Here is a 20381-nt window from a genome sequence, read left to right as displayed (position 1 = left end):
ATGTGGGTAGTTCAGTAGGTACTTTTTACGTATATACTACCTACTACTTTTAATATCCTATTAAATCAGGGCGCTATGTATGTTAAAATAATAAAACAAAGATAATTATTCACGTAATTTAATTGAAACAAATGAGCAAATTTACAAGCAAAATTCAATGCGAATATCATAAACAAAACCTTTGACAATATAAATGAAAATTAATGAATTGATTAATTAATTTTCTTTTCTTTCAATGAAAATCAAAATAAATTGCAGTAAATGTAAAGCTAATCATTCACATTCGTCCGAATACAACACCAATAAAGAAGATAATTATTATAACGTGTTACTCACATAATAATGGTCGACGTTTACTCGACACGTTTCGAGTCAATCAGTGACTCCTACCTTTCTGTTTGAGCTCACCTTGAGAAGGAGCCACGGATGAGCTCGAAACATGTCGGGCTAACTTCGACAGTTCATGCGTGACTGACCAGTGTATCTATTTTAGCAATAAGTATTAAAGCTGCTTACAAAGAAAAGGACAAAATAACAAAATTTGCAATGAAACTGAATATAAACTTTTTTTTCTTTACCAATCTTGACCAATTGCCAGCTAATACTTTTTACCACGAGTCATACACCTAACACCTTGGAATAAATGATTGTAAAATATATCTAAGAATGGCAGTAATTTCAAGAATCGAGCAAACTCTCAAGCCTTGATAAATATTTATCAAAACCTTTAGGTAAAAGGAGTAGGAATTCAAGACTAGGTTTAGTTTAGTGTACATATAACGCTGTGTTAATGTTAGTACTCAATTTGCAGTTGAATAGGTACGTAGGAATGATACTTTTGACAAACAAGTCGCACTCCTAGATTAAAGTGTGCGTGTTTGTATGTTTGTCCGTCTATCACGTCGAAACTTAGCGACGGATCGACGTGATTTTTGGCATAGAGATAGTTTGACACTTACCAGAAAAAATAAACAGCAAACAATTTAATCTGACTCATATATCTTTCTGTTTGTAAAAAGTGTCCTATAAGTAACAATAGTATTTTATGCAACTGTATCGTAATAGGGGTCCTTAAAACACGAGTGTGGGTTTATGAAACGAGGCGTAGCCGAGTTTCATAATAGGGTCACATGAGTGTTTTAAGGCCTAATTACGTATAGTTGCATACAATATTTTATCTATATCCATATTTTAAATCCTCTATCACGTGTTCCGCGAACCATTGAGAATGACCTGCATTAACTCTAACTAGTAACTAGGTAGGTATGTCTGCCCACGAGCTGCGCCCGCGACGACCTGCTGCTGCAGTATATCGTAATGTCCATAACGATACAGCCGTGTTCATAATAGAATCCAATGTCGTAATGCTGGTCATTACTTATGGTTTTTGAACGCATAATTGAGGATTTACTATATGGGTGTAGATAAAAACATTTCTTTGAGATAATTAAATGTATTGTTCTCATTCAGTACATTTAATTATCAACCCAAGAATTATCCATTAATAAAAATCGTACCTAAGTACGAGAAGAGTTGACTAAAAAGGCAAGAGCTAGCTCGTTCTAGCTTGTATCCTTCATTAAGCGTTACTCGCCCTTTTCCCCGAAACCTTCCACCAACAATTTATCTAGGAGTAGTTTGTTGTTAGACTCTGGTTATGTTCCCTTTTTCGTATGAATATTTGAAGGCTTAATTTATTGTATGTTAAAGTCGTACCATATTAACCAAATGAGTAGTTATCGCTTAATACTTACATACAGCTTGGAATTAAAAATCTAGGAGTAGCAGCAAGTCCAAGAGAGGGGAAAAACATAGAGGTTGATGAATAGTCATTACAAGCGTGTGTTGTACCTGTGGTTGTACTAACATTAACACAAAATACCATCAACGAAGACGTGTCTTACTTTATCTCTTAAAAAATATATCTCTTAAAGTACTACTTAGGTACTTCAGACATGTTTAACCCACCATATACCTAGCTTTAAATTCCCTTCTTTAATTTCCTTTTTTTTTAGTATCAGATAATATATTATACTTAAAAAGTACTCTTTGCTAGTAATCCTAAGGTGGGCAATTTTAAATTTTTGTGCACACAGGACAGAAACTTCCGTGGATGTTATTTGGACGTAATTACGCTTTCAAAATTTTCGAGAAAGTGCGAATTTACCATAACAACAACTTTTTTTGAAATATTAGAAAGAGATTACATCCATGGAAGTGATTGCACAAAAATGAGAAATACCCAAACTTCTACTCAATTAATTGTCTTAAGCAACAGAATATTAATACGGTTTTTTCCGGTATGAATTTTCACATGACGTTTTAGTGAATAGCTTCTACTAAATTTTGAGTCGCATACAGTACAGCTATACGGTTTCTCTCCGCTATGAATTCTCATATGAAGTTTCAGTGGATAGCTTGCACTAAATTTTGAGTCGCATACAGTACAGCTATACGGTTTCTCTCCGCTATGAATTCTCATATGAAGTTTCAGTGGATAGCTTCCACTAAATTTTGAGTCGCATACAGTACAGCTATACGGTTTCTCTCCGCTATGAATTCTCATGTGAATTTTTAGTGAATCGCTTGCACTAAATTTTGAGTCGCATACAGTACAGCTATACGGTTTCTCTCCGCTATGAATTCTCATATGAAGTTTCAGTGGATAGCTTTTACTAAATTTTGAGTCGCATACAGTACAGCTATACGGTTTCTCTCCGCTATGAATTCTCATATGAAGTTTCAGTGGATGGCTTGCACTAAATTTTAAGTCGCATACAGTACAGCTATACGGTTTCTCACCGCTATGAATTCTCATATGAACTTTCAGTGGATAGCTTGCACTAAATTTTGAGTCGCATACAGTACACTGATAAGGTTTTTGATCACTATGTGTTCGTACGTGTCTTATTAAATCAGAATTTTTAATAGCCTTAAAGTCACATTTTTCACAAGCTTTGTAATTTACTTTCGAATCATGTACTTTGATGTCGTGGTTGATAAGGTCAGACTTTGTTGCAAATAAACCATCGCAAGATAAACAAGAAAATTTACATGTTCGGATTAAGTTTATCTTTGTGATTCCTTTAATGATATTGTGAGTTGCAATATGGTCTATTAATTTTGGTTTTTCAGTAAAAACTTTTCCGCATTGATCACAAATATATGTATTTTCTGTTGCATTGTGCTTGATTACATTTGCAATTGAACTTTTATCCTCAGCGATTTCAGAATTGGCTGAGTCATGATTATTTTCATGATTTTGAATGTTTTCTAAATTTTGTGGTAGATTCAGTTCGGCAGCGAACTTTTCAGTATTCTCAACACCGTTTTCGTTTGCTTTGAAATTTACGTGTTCATATTCAAGAGCTGAAACAATATGATTAGTTACAAAGGAAACAATTTACACAACCTCAAATGAAAATCTTTTGTGTGATGAATTTATGATTAATATCAACTTCACGTACACCATTCAATGGGTTATATGGTCATAAAATATTGGACACGTTTTTTTTGTCAATTAAACAAAACCGGCCAAGCGCGAGTCGGACTCGCGCACGAAGGGTTCCGATTTCCGAACCATTATCTATACAACATTAGACATTAGCAAAGCGGTACAAAAATCAAGTTTGTTGTATGGGAAGCCTCCTTAAATATTTATTTTGTTTTATTTTAATTTACTATTTTTTATCTATGTATTTTTAATCTAGTTTGTAATTTATATTTAATGGTTATTTATTTTATAGCAGAGTGAATTATAATAAAATTAAAAACTAGAATTAAAAATTAAAATTATAAATAAAAAAAAATTGCCCTTGATCGCTGCCTATGGGTAATATTTAATTATTTATTTTTAAAGTGACTATAAAACTAAATATTCTGTGAACATTTTTAGCGTCCACCTGTTGCCATTATTAATATAAAATTATAAAAACGGCAAAAAAAAAACTTTTGTTGTATGGGAGCCCCCTAAAATATTTATTTTATTCTGTTTTTAGTAGGTATTCTTTGTTATAGCGGCAACAGAAATATTACATTACCTGTGAAAATTTCAACTGTCTACCTACCTATCACGGTTCATGAGAGCCTGGTGACAGACAGACAGTAGTCTTAGTAATAGGGTCAGTAGTCTTAGTAAGTGGCTAGGCCAAAGTAGTTTCGCCATGTCTGACTGTCTGTCCGTCCGCGGCTTTGCTCAGGGACTATCAATGCTAGAAAGCTGTAATTTTGCACGAATATGTATATATACTATGCCGACAAAATGATACAATAATAGTATTTTATGCAACAGTTGTATAACAGGGTTCAAAAAAGGTGAGTGGCGTGAGTTACGATGTGAGCTTTAGCGAACATCGTAAGAAAAAACAGCCACGAGCTTTTTTTGACTTACTTATACAACGTTGCATACAATACTTTTTCTTCGACTTGGGTACTTATTAATTAAAATACAAGATTACTTAGAGAAAAAGTAAACTTGAAATGTTTTCATACTTTAGTAAAAAGTATCGCAACCGCAAAGAGAAGGTAAACAACAATAAACAAGTGAGAAATATGAAAATGTCAAAATATGTCTAAGTTAAATTTTGTTATTGATTAACGTTTATTTATAGTCAAAATACCACAAACGGGACTTATCACGCTATTATTACACAAGTAATATTTACCTCAACGTTTCAGCAACGTTACAGTTGCCGTGGTCACGAGTAGACTGAAGTGTGGAGTGTCAAGTCTGCCTAGCAGCGCGAGTTCTTCGAAACAGACAGACAGACTTACTAATGTGTAATAATAGCGTGATAAGTCCCGTTTGTGGTATTTTGACTATGAGTGAGAATCACGAAAGTTTAAAACGTTATAACGTTTATTTGCCTGTGTCGATGTTAAAAATACGCATTACTTAAATGTTGGCAGGCTATGATTGTAGGTTCGGAAAGTTTTTTTCTGTATAAAACTATATAAAATATGTAACTGGCACCTTAGCGTGTCCGAACGTACAAATTAAGAAAAAAAAAGTAAGTGATTGCAGCAGGGCTACTACGAAACTCCAGACTCGAAGTTCGCGTCGTGCGGTCTGTCTGACACTTATACTATTTAATATGAGAGCGAGAGGGACGGTACTAGACCTCAATTTTTGAACTTCGGAGTAGGCCCTCAGTATCGTTTTAGCAACATTACGATACAGTGCTGTTATGGGGAATAGACAATATAGACTTTTCCAGAACCTTGTTATGTATGTTGTTATATTACTGTTCCTGATTAAGTAAATCACTTATTACAGTATAGGAGTAGAAAAATAATTTTTAGTGTACCTCCCATAGACGTAAAGTGGGGGTGATTTTTTTTCTCTCATCCAACCTTGTAGTGTGGGGTATCGTTGGATAGGTATTTTAAAATTGCTAGAACGATTTTTCGATTCAGTGATTTGTTTGCAAAATATTTAACTTTAAAGTGTAAATTTTCATTAAAATCGAGAATCCCCCCCCTCTAAAATCTAAACCGGTGGGTGGAAAAAATTGAAAAAAATTCAGAATGATAGTTAAGTATATCAAACTTTCAAGGAAAACTATAACGGCTAAGTTTGCTTAAGAATTATTAGTAGTTTAAGGGTAAAGCAGCCTAAGGTATAAAATAGGTACTTATACCTAAACTTGGAATGGAAGATTCCGTATAAAATACGAAATCCTTTTATTACTTAATTTTTTCGTAATGGCTACGGAACCCTATTTTGGGCGTGTCCGACACGCTCTTGGCCGGTTTTTATCCATTGGGTACGGAACCCTAAAAAATTATTAAGATATCCACTCAAAGTTCCGCGTGCTAAAAAGTATCGCACAAGCGTCACGGATCTCCGCTCCAGATCTTTAAGAGAAGTCTCTTCGTTCCATTCTCCACACAAACGTAGTCCCGGTCTCATTTGAAAATAGGCAACAGAATTAGATGAAATTTTGTAAGTATGGACTAGACGTAATTATCTATGCCTGTGGTTTTTCACATTTTCATATAAATGTGTAATATCAGAATTACAGGAGCTGAAAAGTCGACAAAAAAAGATGTCAACTTTGCACGAGAATTACAGACTAATAAAGCATTTTTACAAAAATCAAAAAACCACAGGCATCTTATTGTAATGAACATAGCTTGACAATAAATAAATAAATAAATAAATAAATGAATATCTTGATTGTAAAATATCATTGATTTCTGTGCTATACTTTTCGTATAATATGAGGACAACCAAACTCAAAATTCAACCGCCCAAATCTTGAAAAGCCACAGCTATCTCGATATAAATTACGGACGTCGTTGCGGAAGGCATGGGGGCGACGGCTGCGAGCGCTTATGTCACGAGCGATAAAGACAGCAATAAATATATATCTATTATACTGTGAACTAAAAATAGTACCTTAGATATTAAGTTTCTCATGTAAGTGACTTATTGTTTTCAATGAGAAATAAAATTCTATAAACCGAATAAATATCCCAAACGATTACCTAACGCGGCCGCGCGGCCGGCAGGGAAACTTCTCTTAAGGCACTTCATCTTTGTAAATTTTGTTTGATTTAGGGGCTGTTTCACCATCCATTGATTAGTGTTAACTGGCCTAAAAAAACAAATAGAGACGGCATCACACCTAACCGCCAGTTAACACTAATCAATGGATGGTGAAACAAACCCTTAGAGAAATAAAAAACTATACCGGGAGCCAAACCGTGGGCACCAACCAGCTAGTAATAAATAAATATCATGGGAATAGAATAGAATAGAAGACATTTACTCACATTCACAAATACGACAAAACTAAAAAACAACAATTAACAGCAAACCCTAAAAACGAAAAAATACAAAAAGAAATACAAAAATTAAAATATATGATTTTGTGTGTCCCCGCAAAAGTGAAACGGCCGCTGACTCAGCATTATGCTGAGGCGTTAGGGCCGCCATACACGGACTGCTTTAAGCAGTCAGTGCCAACAGCTTCAAGCGGTCGCCGTTGGGTGATCTGCAGTTTCCATACAAAATTGTCATTCGCAATACACGAACCGCTCAAGCAGTTGCAACTGCTTCGGGCGGTTGGCTGCGCGGTGAAATCTCATCATGCGGTCATGCAGTCGCGACTGCAAGAGCGGTCCGTGTATGTTGATCACTGGGTTACTGCTCGAGCAGTCCGTGTATGGCGGCCCTTAGACGCCTGCAGCGCTGATATTCTGTCAGAAGAGATGGGACATGACACCTAGTCCCAAACTAAGCAAAGCTTGTACTATGGATACTAGGCAACGGATAAACATACTTATATAGATAAATACATATCAAACATCCAAGACCCGAGAACAAACATTAGTATTATTCAAACCTTTTACCTACTTGGTGGTGGAGAAAACAATAAATGATTATTATTATTATGTTATTATTATTATACAAATATCTGCCCCGGCCGGGAATCGAACCCGGGACCTCAAGCTTCGTAGTCAGATTCTCTAACCACTCGGCCATGCGGTCGTATCTTTTTTGACAGATAAACGTGATGCCGTCTCCGTCTATTCGGACAAAAGAAACAGACGGCATCACAGATATATAGAATGGGGAAACAGGGGGTGAATAGAAAAAAAAATACTTAGAAAAACATGCAATGGTTTTGCAGCGCAGGTTTCCTGTATCTTACCGACTAGCTGAGTGTATGCATCAGGTGAATGGTATCGACTTAGATTAATGCCCAAAGTCAGCGCGAACTCGCTCCCGTAGAATACCAGTAGCTCCGTGCAGCTTGGTATTATCTTTATAGTCCTGATTGAAGAAAATCTTCGTGTTAAACTTAAGAGCGTTTATACCTGCTGAGCTGGGAACGTTGCATTTTTGTTAGTTTTTCTATTTCTGTTAAATTAAACTGATAATAAATCAGCGACACTTTTTTTTCTTCCAAATCAATAGTGCTCATGGTTCTGAGTAAGAAGAACCCAAAATTAATTAATTGCGAAAAAATAAAATTAAGTTTTATCTCAAAATACCTGATACCGGACGTTGTGTGTGTAACTGTGTAGTTGCTTGTTAGTGCAGTGTACGGTCAAGGAAACTGAATGACGTACCAGGTTGGGACCTTTTCATAACTAATTCCGCTTTGGTTTCTTTGGCAAGATGTATGGGATGTCAACATTACATTAGTAGCACAAAGATCCCACCCTGGTACAGTCAAGGCCATAAATATAGGTACGTTACCAAGGAGTCAAAAATATCTGTACACCACACACACACGCACGCAGCACGGATTGCTGAGGACCTGGGTTCGATTCCCAGCGCTGGTCTCTTTTTCTGGTTTTTCTGTGCATCCATGTCTCAGTTTGTATTTTCGATCTGTACACCTTTGTCACAACCATAAGGTCGATGTATCCTACTAAAATTTTAAATGCGAAAATTTTTGTGTGTCTGTGCGTGCGTGCGTGTGTGTGTGTGTGTGTGTGCGTGCGTGTGTGCGTGTGTGTGTGTGTGTGTTTGTTATTCCTTCACGCTAAAACGGCTGGATGGATTTGAATGAAACTTGGTATGTAGATAGTTGGACATCTGGAATTACACGTAAGTAGGTTACTTTTTATCACGATTCCCACGGGATAGGGATAAAATCTTGAAATTTCAACCGCTGGAGTCTTGAAGTTTTGGACAGTTGTTCTTAACACAACCTCAATGAAGACCACGATATAAATTTTGGGAATTACCAGGGGAATTTTATAAAATCCCGGAATTTCCATTGTACCAGATAAAATAGTTTACGCGTCCGAAGCCGCGGGTAAACTCTTGTACATTTATATGATGCTATAGATATGCCCTTGACTGTACGTGATTCAGTTTCCTTGAGTGTAGTTGGTTGTTGTTGGCAGTACTAACCTGTAGTACAGCTTTCCTTGGTACTGGTACGCGACCAGGTTCTGCTCGAGCCAGTGCCGCGAGCAGTTGACGTAGCGCATCCAGTTGGATCTGTTCGCGTCGCACGCGTCGATCGCATGCGCACGTTTGCGATTGCCATCGTATATCTTCAAAGGCATGACACACAAGATTGTAAAACGAGGGCATAAAACGAGCCATTTTACCCGAGACGTTCGTATAGCCCGGGTCGGTACGGCGAGGGTGGTAACGTCGAGGGAAAAATGGGTTTAATGAGTTTTACACTGCTTTTCACTTCGATTGCGAGATGAAATAACAGTGGAAACATTGTTCACTTACTACTAGGTACCTTTTATTTTTCATGTGTTGCTTATATAATTATAAATGTTTAGTTTTATTGATTTATTTGATTGATAATGCGCGACCATGATAATGTACGGCATGATAATCGGAAGCAATAATGCTTCGGATTATCACGTGGTACATACATTATTGCGCGTACATTCCCAGTTGTACATTACATTGGTTCCCGACGGTGGTAGTCATCCGGACGGACTTTACGCAATATCCTACCATCACCGTATGGATAAGAAATGCTGAAATGATATGCAATTACCTGCCAACTGTATCCCGGGGTAGGTGTATTGGTCTTGATTCCATCGTAGGGTCCGAAACGCACGCCGCTCGGTAGGGTTAAGGTGCTGAATACCCCTAACTCTGCACCTGTTACGTTGGTTTGGTTAGATTAGTTAGGGTCTTGTCTAGTTAGAACCTAACTGCAGGCCACATGCAGTCGCTCGACGCTCGTTTCCAACGTCAAACGAATCTGGTCACGTGACATTTAGCAATAAAGCTGAAAATTCTGAGCTTTAAAAAACCTATTCCATTTCGGCAAAAAACAGTCTTTTTTTTTATTCACTCCAATGAGGGCTATCGCGTATGAATTCGCCGCTAGAGGCGCTAGTGTAGCGTGAGGTCTTCGAAATGTCAAATCTCATAGTTTTTGGGTGAGCTACGCGGGTTTATTTAGAATTAGAATAATTTTGTGAATATTTTGCATTACTTGAAATTAATTATGGCAATAATGCGTTACGGGGCAATTAATGCCTGTGTTTGGAGACAGTTTTGTTTTTCGGAAACTTTTGTCCTCCCTTTTTTCCGAACAAAACGGGTCTACGCAACACTGCGGTTGCTCAATATTTTTATGGTACGGTTTTAAGGTGTATTAAATATGATTTTAATCTAAACTTTGTTTTCACGCCCGTAATAACAGACTTTGAAAGCCACACTTAAAACCTCACGCAACAGTGGCGCCATCTAGAAAGACAAAAAACGATAGCCCTCATTTCTTTTATTTGTACCACTGCCACGACTGCTACTAAATGAGATTAAAAAATCAACTTCCAAGACCAAGACCATTCCTTCAAGAAGCCATCTTGTCGCTGCTGCTCGACGCGGCGACTTGACTCTACTTTTTGAGTCGCGGGAAATTCAAAATCACCTTCAAAATGGGGTCACGTGACCAGATTTATCGCTGCAAACGAGCGACTAGCGAATGCATGTGGGGGCACCCCGCGAGACACAAATGTAAAGTTTTCAAACCGACCTTGCAATACTAGCGCCATCTAGAATCATTGTTTTGCAACCGCGGTTCATTGCAGCATCTAAGATTGCAGCACATGTATACGACGTATTCTGTCTAAGATGTATCCGCCGGTAGAAAAAAGTAAAAAGCCGTGGTATTGTAGTGGTTTGAGCCGCTGTCTCTCAAGCAGAGGGTCATGAGTTCGAACCCGGGCTCGCACCTCTCATTTTCTGGGAGTTCATGTGCTTTACGTGCGGTGAAGGAAAACATTGTGAGGAAACCTGCACACTCGTCAGAGATTAAATTGTGTTTGAAGTTCCCACTCTATACTGGGCCGGTGTGGGAACTACATCCAAGCCCTATCATTCCGAGGGGAGGCCTGTGCCCTGTAGAAGGACCTAATTGCAAAAACCAAAATTGAAAATGAAACATCTACTTACCACGTTACAAATTCTTTTTTTTTAGTTCATGCTTAATTTGGTTTTGTTCTAAACATTTTATTATTATAAACTGCAGTATGAATTAAATTGCAGATAAATAAATCATTTATTCATGCTCAACACAAAAATTTCATAAAATTTTCATTAATCCATGTAAACTGAAATATTTGAAAAGCTGTACAATACCTGGTATAGTGGAGGGGGCGAGGTGGAGGAACACATGGGGGATAGTGAGGGCGGCTCGGGGTACAAATGGAGGGAACCCAGTTATAGAGGGAACCTACGGGCCATATTCTTCATTGAAAACCATAAACAATGTAGTTCAGGGTAGACATTAGGCATATCCAGTGTAGAGAATAAATAATATATGTTTCCAAACTTTATTTGCTCATTATCCTATTTCAACAGATATTGATGATTTTCATGACATTACCGGAACGGAATCAACTTTGCTTATCTACTACCAACTACTTTATTAAATCTGACTCTTTCAAGCAATCTGTGGTACATATCAGCTCAGAGCCTGATTGACCATATCCAATTCAATCTCCGCTGTGATTGAAAGAAAGCAAAATTACAATATAATACAATGACTCTTTATACACCACAAATAGTAAGCGATACAGAAACAGGTACAGAGAAAGAAAAAATTACGAGGTAAGCAATAGCCAGCCTTATAGCTTAAGAGAAATCTCTTCCAGACAACCTTTTTTTATAGAAAGAAGTTAGAAGTTAATTCTATTTTTTTTTTATTCAACTGGATGGCAACGAGCAAGTGGGTCTCCTGATAGTAAGAGATCACCACCGCCCATAAACATCTGCAACACCATTGTATTGCAGACGCATTGCCAACCTAGAGGCCTAAGATGGGATACCTCAAGTGCCAGTAATTTCACCGGCTGTCTTACTCTCCACGCCGAAACACAACAGTGAAAGCACTGCAGCTTCAGGGCAGGATTAGCGAGCAAGATGGGGTAGCAATCCGGGCGGACCTTGCACAAGGTCCTACCACCTGCATTTGCTCCAACGATCATGTGCCTCTTGGTCCAATATAATTGGTGGATTCGGATTGCTTGATGATCTGACTCTTTTGAACCTTGATATCTGGACTTACCCATCGCTAATTTGTAGGTGGTCTTAGGAACTACTGAATTGATTCAATGTACCTTATCGTCTGGTATAATAAGTTGGGGTCCATGGATCGAGCAGTATTCATACACATAGTCACCACAGTCCGAACAAACTAGAAAATATAAAAGTTTCATAAAACAATTATGCATCATAAAAATATCAAGTAATTGCCGGTTTTTAAAAGCTTTTATGGAACTTGCAATGTATGTTTAATGTATGTATTGTGCGGGTCAAATCTTGCAATGCAAGTTCAATTCAACCAGCTTCCAGTAGTCGGATTGTCTGAAATTTGGCATACTTATGTAAATTGCGTGACAATAGGTACAATAATCTGGTAGCGACATCCTGGTTGTCCGGCCAGGATCTTCTCCGCAGGACGGAACTCTTCAACGGTTAATGGCATTGACTTGAAATTTGGTAAGCAAATGTAGTTTAGGTGACAAACCAAGTACAGTAAAAAAAAAGTACAGTCAGTAAAAAAAGCTTGTGTTAAAAATGAAATTTTTACCAAAAACTTACTTATAATAAACCAAATCACTCGAAAATACCATTCAAAAGAGGAAAACGATTGAGCTGAATTTGAAATACGAATGCAGTAATTAGGAGGTAATAGAAAATTTGGATTGAAATTTTGCTATCGATTTTTACTGTTAGATTCTAAAATTGACCACTACTGTTATTTTGCTACCAAATTCTGTTTCTTACTTACAGATGTATTCGTCAAAGTTCGGTTCTTCTGGTTCATAATAACACACGCGCTTTCGCTGACGTAGCACGCGACTCATATTTATTTAAAACTATCGAATATTTATTTCAATATTTTCAATCCACCTTACAATCTTAAATCAAATAACGAACGGTGAAAAATGAAAGAAAGAAAATTTTACCAAACCAACCAATAGGAAAGTAACTGTCAAAGTTACGGTTTCCCGCCAAAATTAACTTGATAATTGTTTTTTTTTTCAGTGCTAAATTCAATAGATGCAAAAAGGGTGCCCCCTTTCCAGTTAATAAAAAGTACCTACTCTGTGGTGCAGAGTCGCTAGTCGCTCGTTTGCAGCGATAAATCTGGTCACGTGACCTCATTTTAAAGATAATTTTGAATTTCGCGCGACTTAAAAAAGTAGCATCAAGTCGCCGCTTCGAGCAGCAGCGACGAGGTGGGTTCTTGCAGGAATGGTCTTGGTCTTGGAAGCTGATTTCTTAATCTCATTTAGAAGCAGTCGTGGCACTGGTACAAATGAAAGAAATTGGAGTGAATGAAAAGAAAAAATAACACTGTTTTTGCCGAAATTGAAGAGGTTTTTTTTCCAGCGATAATGCTCAACGTTTCAGCTTGTGTCACGTGACTAGATTTGACGCTGGAAACGAGCGTCGAGCGACTGCATGTGGCCCCACCTGCACACATTTCATATTTGCCAAAGTATTGTTTTGTTATGTTGGTTAACCTGCACGCAGATCTGTCATTTGATTCCTGCGTTGGTTTTTAGGGTTCCGTAGCCAAAATGTCTGTCTGTCCGTCCGCGGCTTTGCTCAGGGACTAGCAACGCTAGAAAGCTGTAATTTTGCACGAATATATATGTAAACTGTGCCGACCAAACAGTACAATAAAAAAAATCAAAACAATTTTTTTAGAGTACCTCTCCCATAGACGTAGTGTTTTTTTTTCTCATCCAATCTTGAAGTGTGGTGTGGGGTATCGTTGGATAGGTCTTTCAAAACCGTTAGGGGGTTGCTCAAACGATTCTTCGATTCAGTGATATGTTTGCAAAATATTCAACTTTACTTTAAAGTGCAAATTTTCATTGAAATCGAGCGTAAAATCAAAACCGGTGGGTGGAAAAATTTGAAAAAGTTCAGGATGGTAGTAAGTATATCAAACTTACAAGGAAAACTATAACGGTTAAGTTTTCTTGAGAATTATTAGTAGTTTTAGAGTAAATAGCAGCCTAAAGTATAAAATATACCTAAACGTGGAATATTCTGTACAAAATACGAAATCCTTAGAAAAATATTACTTAAGTTTTTCGTAATGGCTACGGAACCCTATTTCGGGCGTGCCCGACACGCTCCTGACCGGTTTTATGTATTGTAATTGTTAGGTGTTAGAATAAAAACAAATGTAAATAAAAATGAATCCTTATATTTCTTAAGCATTTATCACTAAGATATAAATGACACGAATGTGATACACGTAGTATAGAAATAGATATTTACAGAATTTTATCACGAATCCTTATGACAGTGCACATAAAAACAAAAACCTGTGTGGTTGTTTGAAAGAGACTATTTTGACTAAACGGACCACAGTATCCAATCAATCTCTTTCTAACTCATGTAGTCTACGTCTCTTTCAAAGATTTTAAATACACTGTCTCAGTAACAATAGTAACGAAATTATAGCAATTTTCTAAGGCAACTAGCGATCGAATCACAACTCAAACTTAAACTCTTGATAAATATCTGTCAATTTAAATGATTATACGATAAAATAAATACTTAAATAATAAATAATTTCATAGAGGATCAAGCAAATTATTTAATTTCACAAAACAATCCATCCCCTAATTTATAACCTTTAAAATAGCGTGGGAACAGCAAGACAAACTCATTCCATTAGATATCTTTTTTTTTTCAACTCATTAAGGCGCTTCTCCTTTGTGTATCAGTCATTCATAACATGCTTATTTTATTAGCATGCTCGTTACTAGCATGCTAATAAAATAAGCATGCTTAAAATCCTACCCTATACACACATGCTAGTAGGTAGCATTTGCTCAATAGTAGCATGCTTTCGTGCTAGTAACTAGCACGTGTAAAAGTAGCTATAATTTGCAAGTGTGCGTCGGGCTGAGCGACAAAAAGATACAATGAGGGCTATCGCGAATGAATTCGCCGCTAGAGGCGCTAGTGTAGCGTGAGGTCTCCGAAATGTCAAATCTCATAGTTTTTGAGTGAGCTTCGCGGGTTTATTTTTAATTAGAAAAAATTTGTGAATATTTTGTAATATCTGAAATTAATTATGGCAATATGCGTTCCGGGGCAATGAAAGTCTGTGTTTTGAGACAGTTGTCTTTCGGAAACCTTTGTCCTCCCTTTTTTCCGAACAAACGGGACTATGCAACACTGTGGCATGCTCGATATTTTTATGCACGGTTTTTAAGGTGTATTAAATATGATTTTAATCTAACTTTGTTTTCACGCCGTAATAACAGACTTTGAAAGCCATACTTAAAAACCTCACGCAACAGTGCGCCATCTAGTGAGACAAAAAACGATAGCCCTCATTGGTACCATAAGGATTGTGACAGTTTTTTTTTAGAATCGTTTGCTCTAATACATGGGCTAGGATAAGATGTCTTTACTATGCATCCCTAAACACGCTATGAGCTTCTGGTACATAAAAAGCTTCACCAGTCAAAAACCAATATTCGTTTAATCATTTAAAAAGACAATTTAAAAATATAATTCTACAGATATGAAAGCATATATTTACTGTCCTTTGCTAAAATTGGACCGATGGCGAATTCAAACGGTGTTTTAAACTTAAAAAAATAAAGGTTTCCTTGCAACTTAAACATTATAAAACTAAACCGAAACATTTCAGCAGATTTTTCACTGATGTGTGATGTACTAAAACATTTGACATCCCTAAAAAAATACAGGGTTTATCGAGTCAAACTAGATTAGTTTCCCAACTGTGTATAACATAAAATATATCGTAAGCTAGTAGACTTTCTGACATCTGCATGCTCTCGGACTGATATAATCTTTACTAGTGAATAGATATCACCATGTTGCTATTTCACTCTATTCTCTAGTTCCAGTATAAATTCTTCGCTGTAGCGCAAACTTATGTCATCACACCAGCATCAATTTCTGATGTCCTGGTACTTTCATTTCAAAAACATCGGCAATATCCGACAACGGCAGGTAAAAAAGGTCGTAGCAGTCCATCTATTCAAACAATTTGATTTCTAGGCCGCTATAGAACTTTACAATAATAAATAATTTCAATTTTGCTATAGCAATGTTTATTGTATGACGTAATCACGATGACAAGGTTCTGTCACAAAACACAGATAGTTCAGAAGTCAATCTCCTGTATGTACTTCACTTTTCATACCTACGCTCGGCGGTCGCTCTAAGGTTGTCAACTATGGCTTATGCACCAAAAAACTATCGTGGTAGTGGCACTCTTATCTAGTTGTTTGATTTATTGTTGAGAATGAAACGGGAAGAATGGAAATATAAATTAATAACTAAAATATTTTAATTTTAATGTCATTGTTATACGAGTATTATAAATTTGTCTTAGAAAATATCTTGCCATGATTTCGTTATAGGCGAAATTCACGATTATTTAATTTAAACAACCGTCCACTGAACAGTTATAATAACTTTTTTTTTGTTGCTCCATTATTGCACAAAAAAGTCTCAAGCGGATGGCACTCGCGCTCGCCCTGGTCCCAACCGGCCCGAGATACCGTGTCCGTGAGCAGTGTCTATGTGTGCGTTGCTCGAGCGCACTTGTATGGAGATTGATTTCTGAACTATCTGTGTTTTGTGGTCCTGTGGTGGCCTACGAGTCAGTGGCCTCCTAATAGAAGTCTCCTAGTAGATAGCAAAGATAAAACAAATACTATAGTAAGTTATTCGTACATGACAGAAATGGACACGTTTAAAATTAACGACGAAACGCTAGAGCGCTGTATATATTTAAATACACTTATTAGACTAGTTCAATAAAAATCTACATGACATTTTGATGATTCAACAATAAACATAACTTCGGTAGAATTACCGCCAAACACACCGTGCTACAACTTAGACGGCCGTTGGACATGTGTTTAATTGCCACTTGCCAGTTCATAGAAAACTGTTATTTTAGGCATATATAAGTTGTTTTCGGGTCATATATTTTAACCAAAACTGAATATGACTAACACCGGTACAGATGTAGTGCAAAATGGTTGTCATCACATTGGGTGACACTCTTTCCCGGCCCGGATAATACCGACCCTGTTATTCGTGTACACGCCCCATAGACGCTCCTGTCAGTTTCTTTGGGCGTGTACACAAAAAACAGGGCCGGTATTTCCATGTCGGTGTTATCCGGGCCGGGAAAGAGTGTGTCCCATTATATTTTATCGGAACAGTTACTCTCTCAATTAGCTTCAGAACTCATCGTACAGCCGTTCTGAAATATGACACTAAATAGTAGGGATGGGACGAAATTCGGTTGAAGTGCCGCATTTGGCACTAGAAAAAAAAGAACCTACACCTACATGTACTATTTCGACTGAAATTAATAGAAAGCATGTCTGTCATTCATAACAGTAAAACATGCAACAAAAACGAAATAAACTTAGTACCTATTCTTTTAATAAACATCTTGATTACAATTCGTAAATACAACTAAAAAAAAAAACTTTTTCGGTTTACAATTTTCTCAAACCAAACATTGCGAAACACATTGTAATTTAAAATTATTAAAGGGTGTTTTCAAAACAACTTGTATTTAAAATTAAATTAAACCGAAGTACCGCCAAAATTAAGTGTTTTTTTTTTATTTTTACCGAATGCCCAGCAGAAGTTCGTATTCGGTATCAATTCAACCACATTCGGGCCATCCCTACTACATAGTAAAGTTCTATAGGTATGAAAATGTCACTCACTTAATACAATAATTGATTGAGACTTCGGCTGCTGTCGTATTCCAATTGAGATCCGAAATTTTTTGATGGAAATACATTATTCACTATACCTGTACTTCAGTAAAAATGTACCACATTATATATGGTACCATTCCAAATATTTCTTCCTATTCATATATTTAAATGTCCTTATGAAAGAGTCGAAAGAGGTATGACGAGTGAGCGAGTAAGAAAATACAAAAGTGGTCCTATTTCTAAGAAATACAGTGTTAAGTTTTTTTTTTTACTTTTTCTTCTCGTTCTACATACATTCAAACTACACGTGACCGTAGCATAGTGATTATAGCCCTGTAAAAATAATTAAAATAAAATTGTAAATATTATTTTTCAAAAAAAAATTGCACGTTTGTAAGACTCTATATGCCTACGTAGCTCCTTAACTAATCCATTTGCTATAATCACTACGCCACGCACTAAACATTCATTTATATAAAATACCATATACAGACCGAACTGCTTTTACATTTATATTCATACAAAAAAGAACCTTCCCAGCGTTATATAAGAAAATCATAACTTATTTTTAAGTAATCAAAATAATCACGTCAATAATATATCACCTTCTATTTTTGTAATAACCTCAAACTTATACAATCGCGAAGTCCGTTTGACAACTTTTAAATTTGCGTCACGTTTTCGATTGGACTAAATCAACCAATCGCAAGCAAGATTGCAACGTTATACAGACCTCACGATACTAACGCCATCTAGCAATATCCCACCTGTCAAGAAACCCCCATTCCTAAAATAACCTATTTTTTGAGATTATGGGCCACTTTACTTAAAAAAAAATATCAGTCCGTCAGTTAAATTATTAGAAATTATTGGCGACATATTTCTTCTTTTGTCAATGATGAAGATATAGGCAACATCATTTCTTGTTTGATTGACAGAAAAAGCGGCCAAGTGCGAGTCGGACTCGCCCATGGAGGGTTCCGTAGCAGCAAGTAACATAATATGAAAGTTTCCTTTACTTTACCATTTATGACGTATTAAAAAAAAACTACATACTAGATCTCGTTCAACCAATTTTCGGTGGAAGTTTGCATGGTAATGTACATCACATATTTTTTTTAGTTTTATCATCGTCTTATTTTAGAACTTACAGGGGGGGACACATTTTACCACTTCGGAAGTGTCTCTCGCGCAAACTATTCAGTTTAGAAAAAAATGATATTAGATACCTCAATATCATTTTTGAAGACCTATCCACACGTATGGGTTTGATGAAAAAAAAATTTTTTTAGAATTTGTTCCAAGTATGGGGAACCCCCCAAAAAATTTATGGTTTTTTCCTATTTTTGTGTGAAAATCTTAATGCGGTTTACAGGATACATCTACTCACCAAGTTTCAACAGTATAGTTCTTATAGTTACGGAAAAAAGTGGCTGTGACATACGGACGGACAGACATGACGAATCCATAAGGCTTCCGTTTTTTGCCATTTGGCTACGGAACCCTAAAAAAAAAACAAGTGTCCTATATTTTTTGACAATCTAATTCACGGACTAAATTTACATTATTCGATCGTCCCAACCGCCTCATTTACCTGGTCTTTTTACGAGTTGACTGTACATTTTGATGTCGTTTTCGATTGTTTGTTAGAGTTCCTGTATTTCTACCAGATAACTAAAAAACTATCAGAATCTTCGGCAATTTTTAGAGAATAGTGTCCACAAAAATGAGACGCTTGCAACGCTCGAATAACAGAAATAGGATATTGTTTTTACTCAAGAATCTACCCAATAAATGTCGTAAAGAAACATAGCGTCACTACTTTGAAAAAAAATCTCGTATCTAAAATCAATATGTCAACAAAATTGAACCTTGACGTAATGTCTATAAAGTTCACTCAGAAAAATTATCTATTTTGAGCTACGAGTTTTTTTTAAAGTAGTGACGATATGGCTTTTTAGCCATATCTATCCCTCATATTATGCAATCAGGGGTCCCTTGGCAGCAGTTTACCAGCACGAATTAGATATGTTTAATTTTCAATTAAAACGTTTGTTTCTTGTATAAATATATAGATAAACCAGCGCTGTCCTTCCGTTCAGTCTTGTCTATGTCTAGTTTAGTATGATAAGTCTGGGAGGCAGGATACCACGTTTGCTGAGCCACACACTGAAAAAAGAAATCATCTTTAATACACTGATATAGATTAAGGGGATCCCATGCCCCAATGACCTTCGATCTGAATTCCTTAGTTTCCTAATGATATTTGTAGCATATTATATTAACAACAACGGCTTTAAGCAATATAGTATCCCATATTTACTTCAAAGTTCATTGTCTTCGAGATATTTGGCATCAAAGTCGAACAATTTTAGGCCAAAAAAATGGTTTTCTGGCCATGACTTTAGTGTTAATTAGTTTCAAATTAAAACCCTCGATCAGTTTTTAGAGACGTCAAAGACGAACCCAAATATGTAGATTTCGTATATGTTAGATCTTTCACGTCAATAGAGATACAAAATAAGTGTTTTTTTTTTCAGATGTTTAAAAAAAAACATACAAAGTATTAGTTTTTTTCAAAATCCGGTAGACAAAAATGGAGATAAAAGATTGGAGAACCGATAGCCGTTTGACTTATAATTCTATCTGTAGTGCAAAAGTAGGAGATACGATTCAAAACTTGT

At 36.4% G+C, this 20381-nt stretch overlaps 2 protein-coding genes across 3 annotated transcripts in view; both read right to left on the bottom strand.

Moving 5' to 3' along the window:
• Positions 1-185: 185 nt before the first annotated feature.
• LOC141444785 (uncharacterized) lies at positions 186-12938 on the bottom strand. Its single transcript, XM_074110429.1, has 7 exons — positions 12735-12938; positions 12061-12137; positions 11081-11174; positions 9486-9592; positions 8873-9018; positions 7659-7780; positions 186-3369 (listed from the first exon to the last, which is right to left on the bottom strand). The coding sequence occupies exons 1-7, from the start codon at positions 12808-12810 to the stop codon at positions 2255-2257; spliced, it is 1737 nt and encodes a 578-aa protein (XP_073966530.1). The 5' UTR covers positions 12811-12938; the 3' UTR covers positions 186-2254.
• A 2496-nt stretch (positions 12939-15434) lies between these two features.
• BNIP3 (BCL2 interacting protein 3) overlaps positions 15435-20381 on the bottom strand; it is a 50774-nt gene continuing 45827 nt past the window's right edge. For both annotated transcript variants that reach the window (XM_074110645.1, XM_074110646.1), the window contains exon 7: positions 15435-19866. In XM_074110645.1, the coding sequence (XP_073966746.1) occupies positions 19812-19866 (55 nt within the window). In that variant the 3' untranslated portion in view covers positions 15435-19811. The remainder of the gene's footprint in view (positions 19867-20381) is intronic.

This window comes from Choristoneura fumiferana, chromosome 30, assembly GCF_025370935.1.
Source record: "Choristoneura fumiferana chromosome 30, NRCan_CFum_1, whole genome shotgun sequence".
Lineage (NCBI taxonomy): Eukaryota > Metazoa > Arthropoda > Insecta > Lepidoptera > Tortricidae > Choristoneura > Choristoneura fumiferana.
This window is presented reverse-complemented; position numbering and strand designations above follow the sequence as displayed.

Excerpts from the sequence above, each read along its gene's own strand:
- LOC141444785 (XM_074110429.1), bottom strand. The coding sequence starts at position 12,810 with ATGAGTCGCGTGCTACGTCAGCGAAAGCGCGTGTGTTATTATGAACCA. Across the intron at positions 12,138-12,734 it reads GAACTTTGACGAATACATCT|TTTGTTCGGACTGTGGTGAC; the intron begins GTAAGTAAGAAA and ends TATATTTTCTAG. Across the intron at positions 7,781-8,872 it reads CAAGGAAAGCTGTACTACAG|GACTATAAAGATAATACCAA; the intron begins GTTAGTACTGCC and ends TTCTTCAATCAG.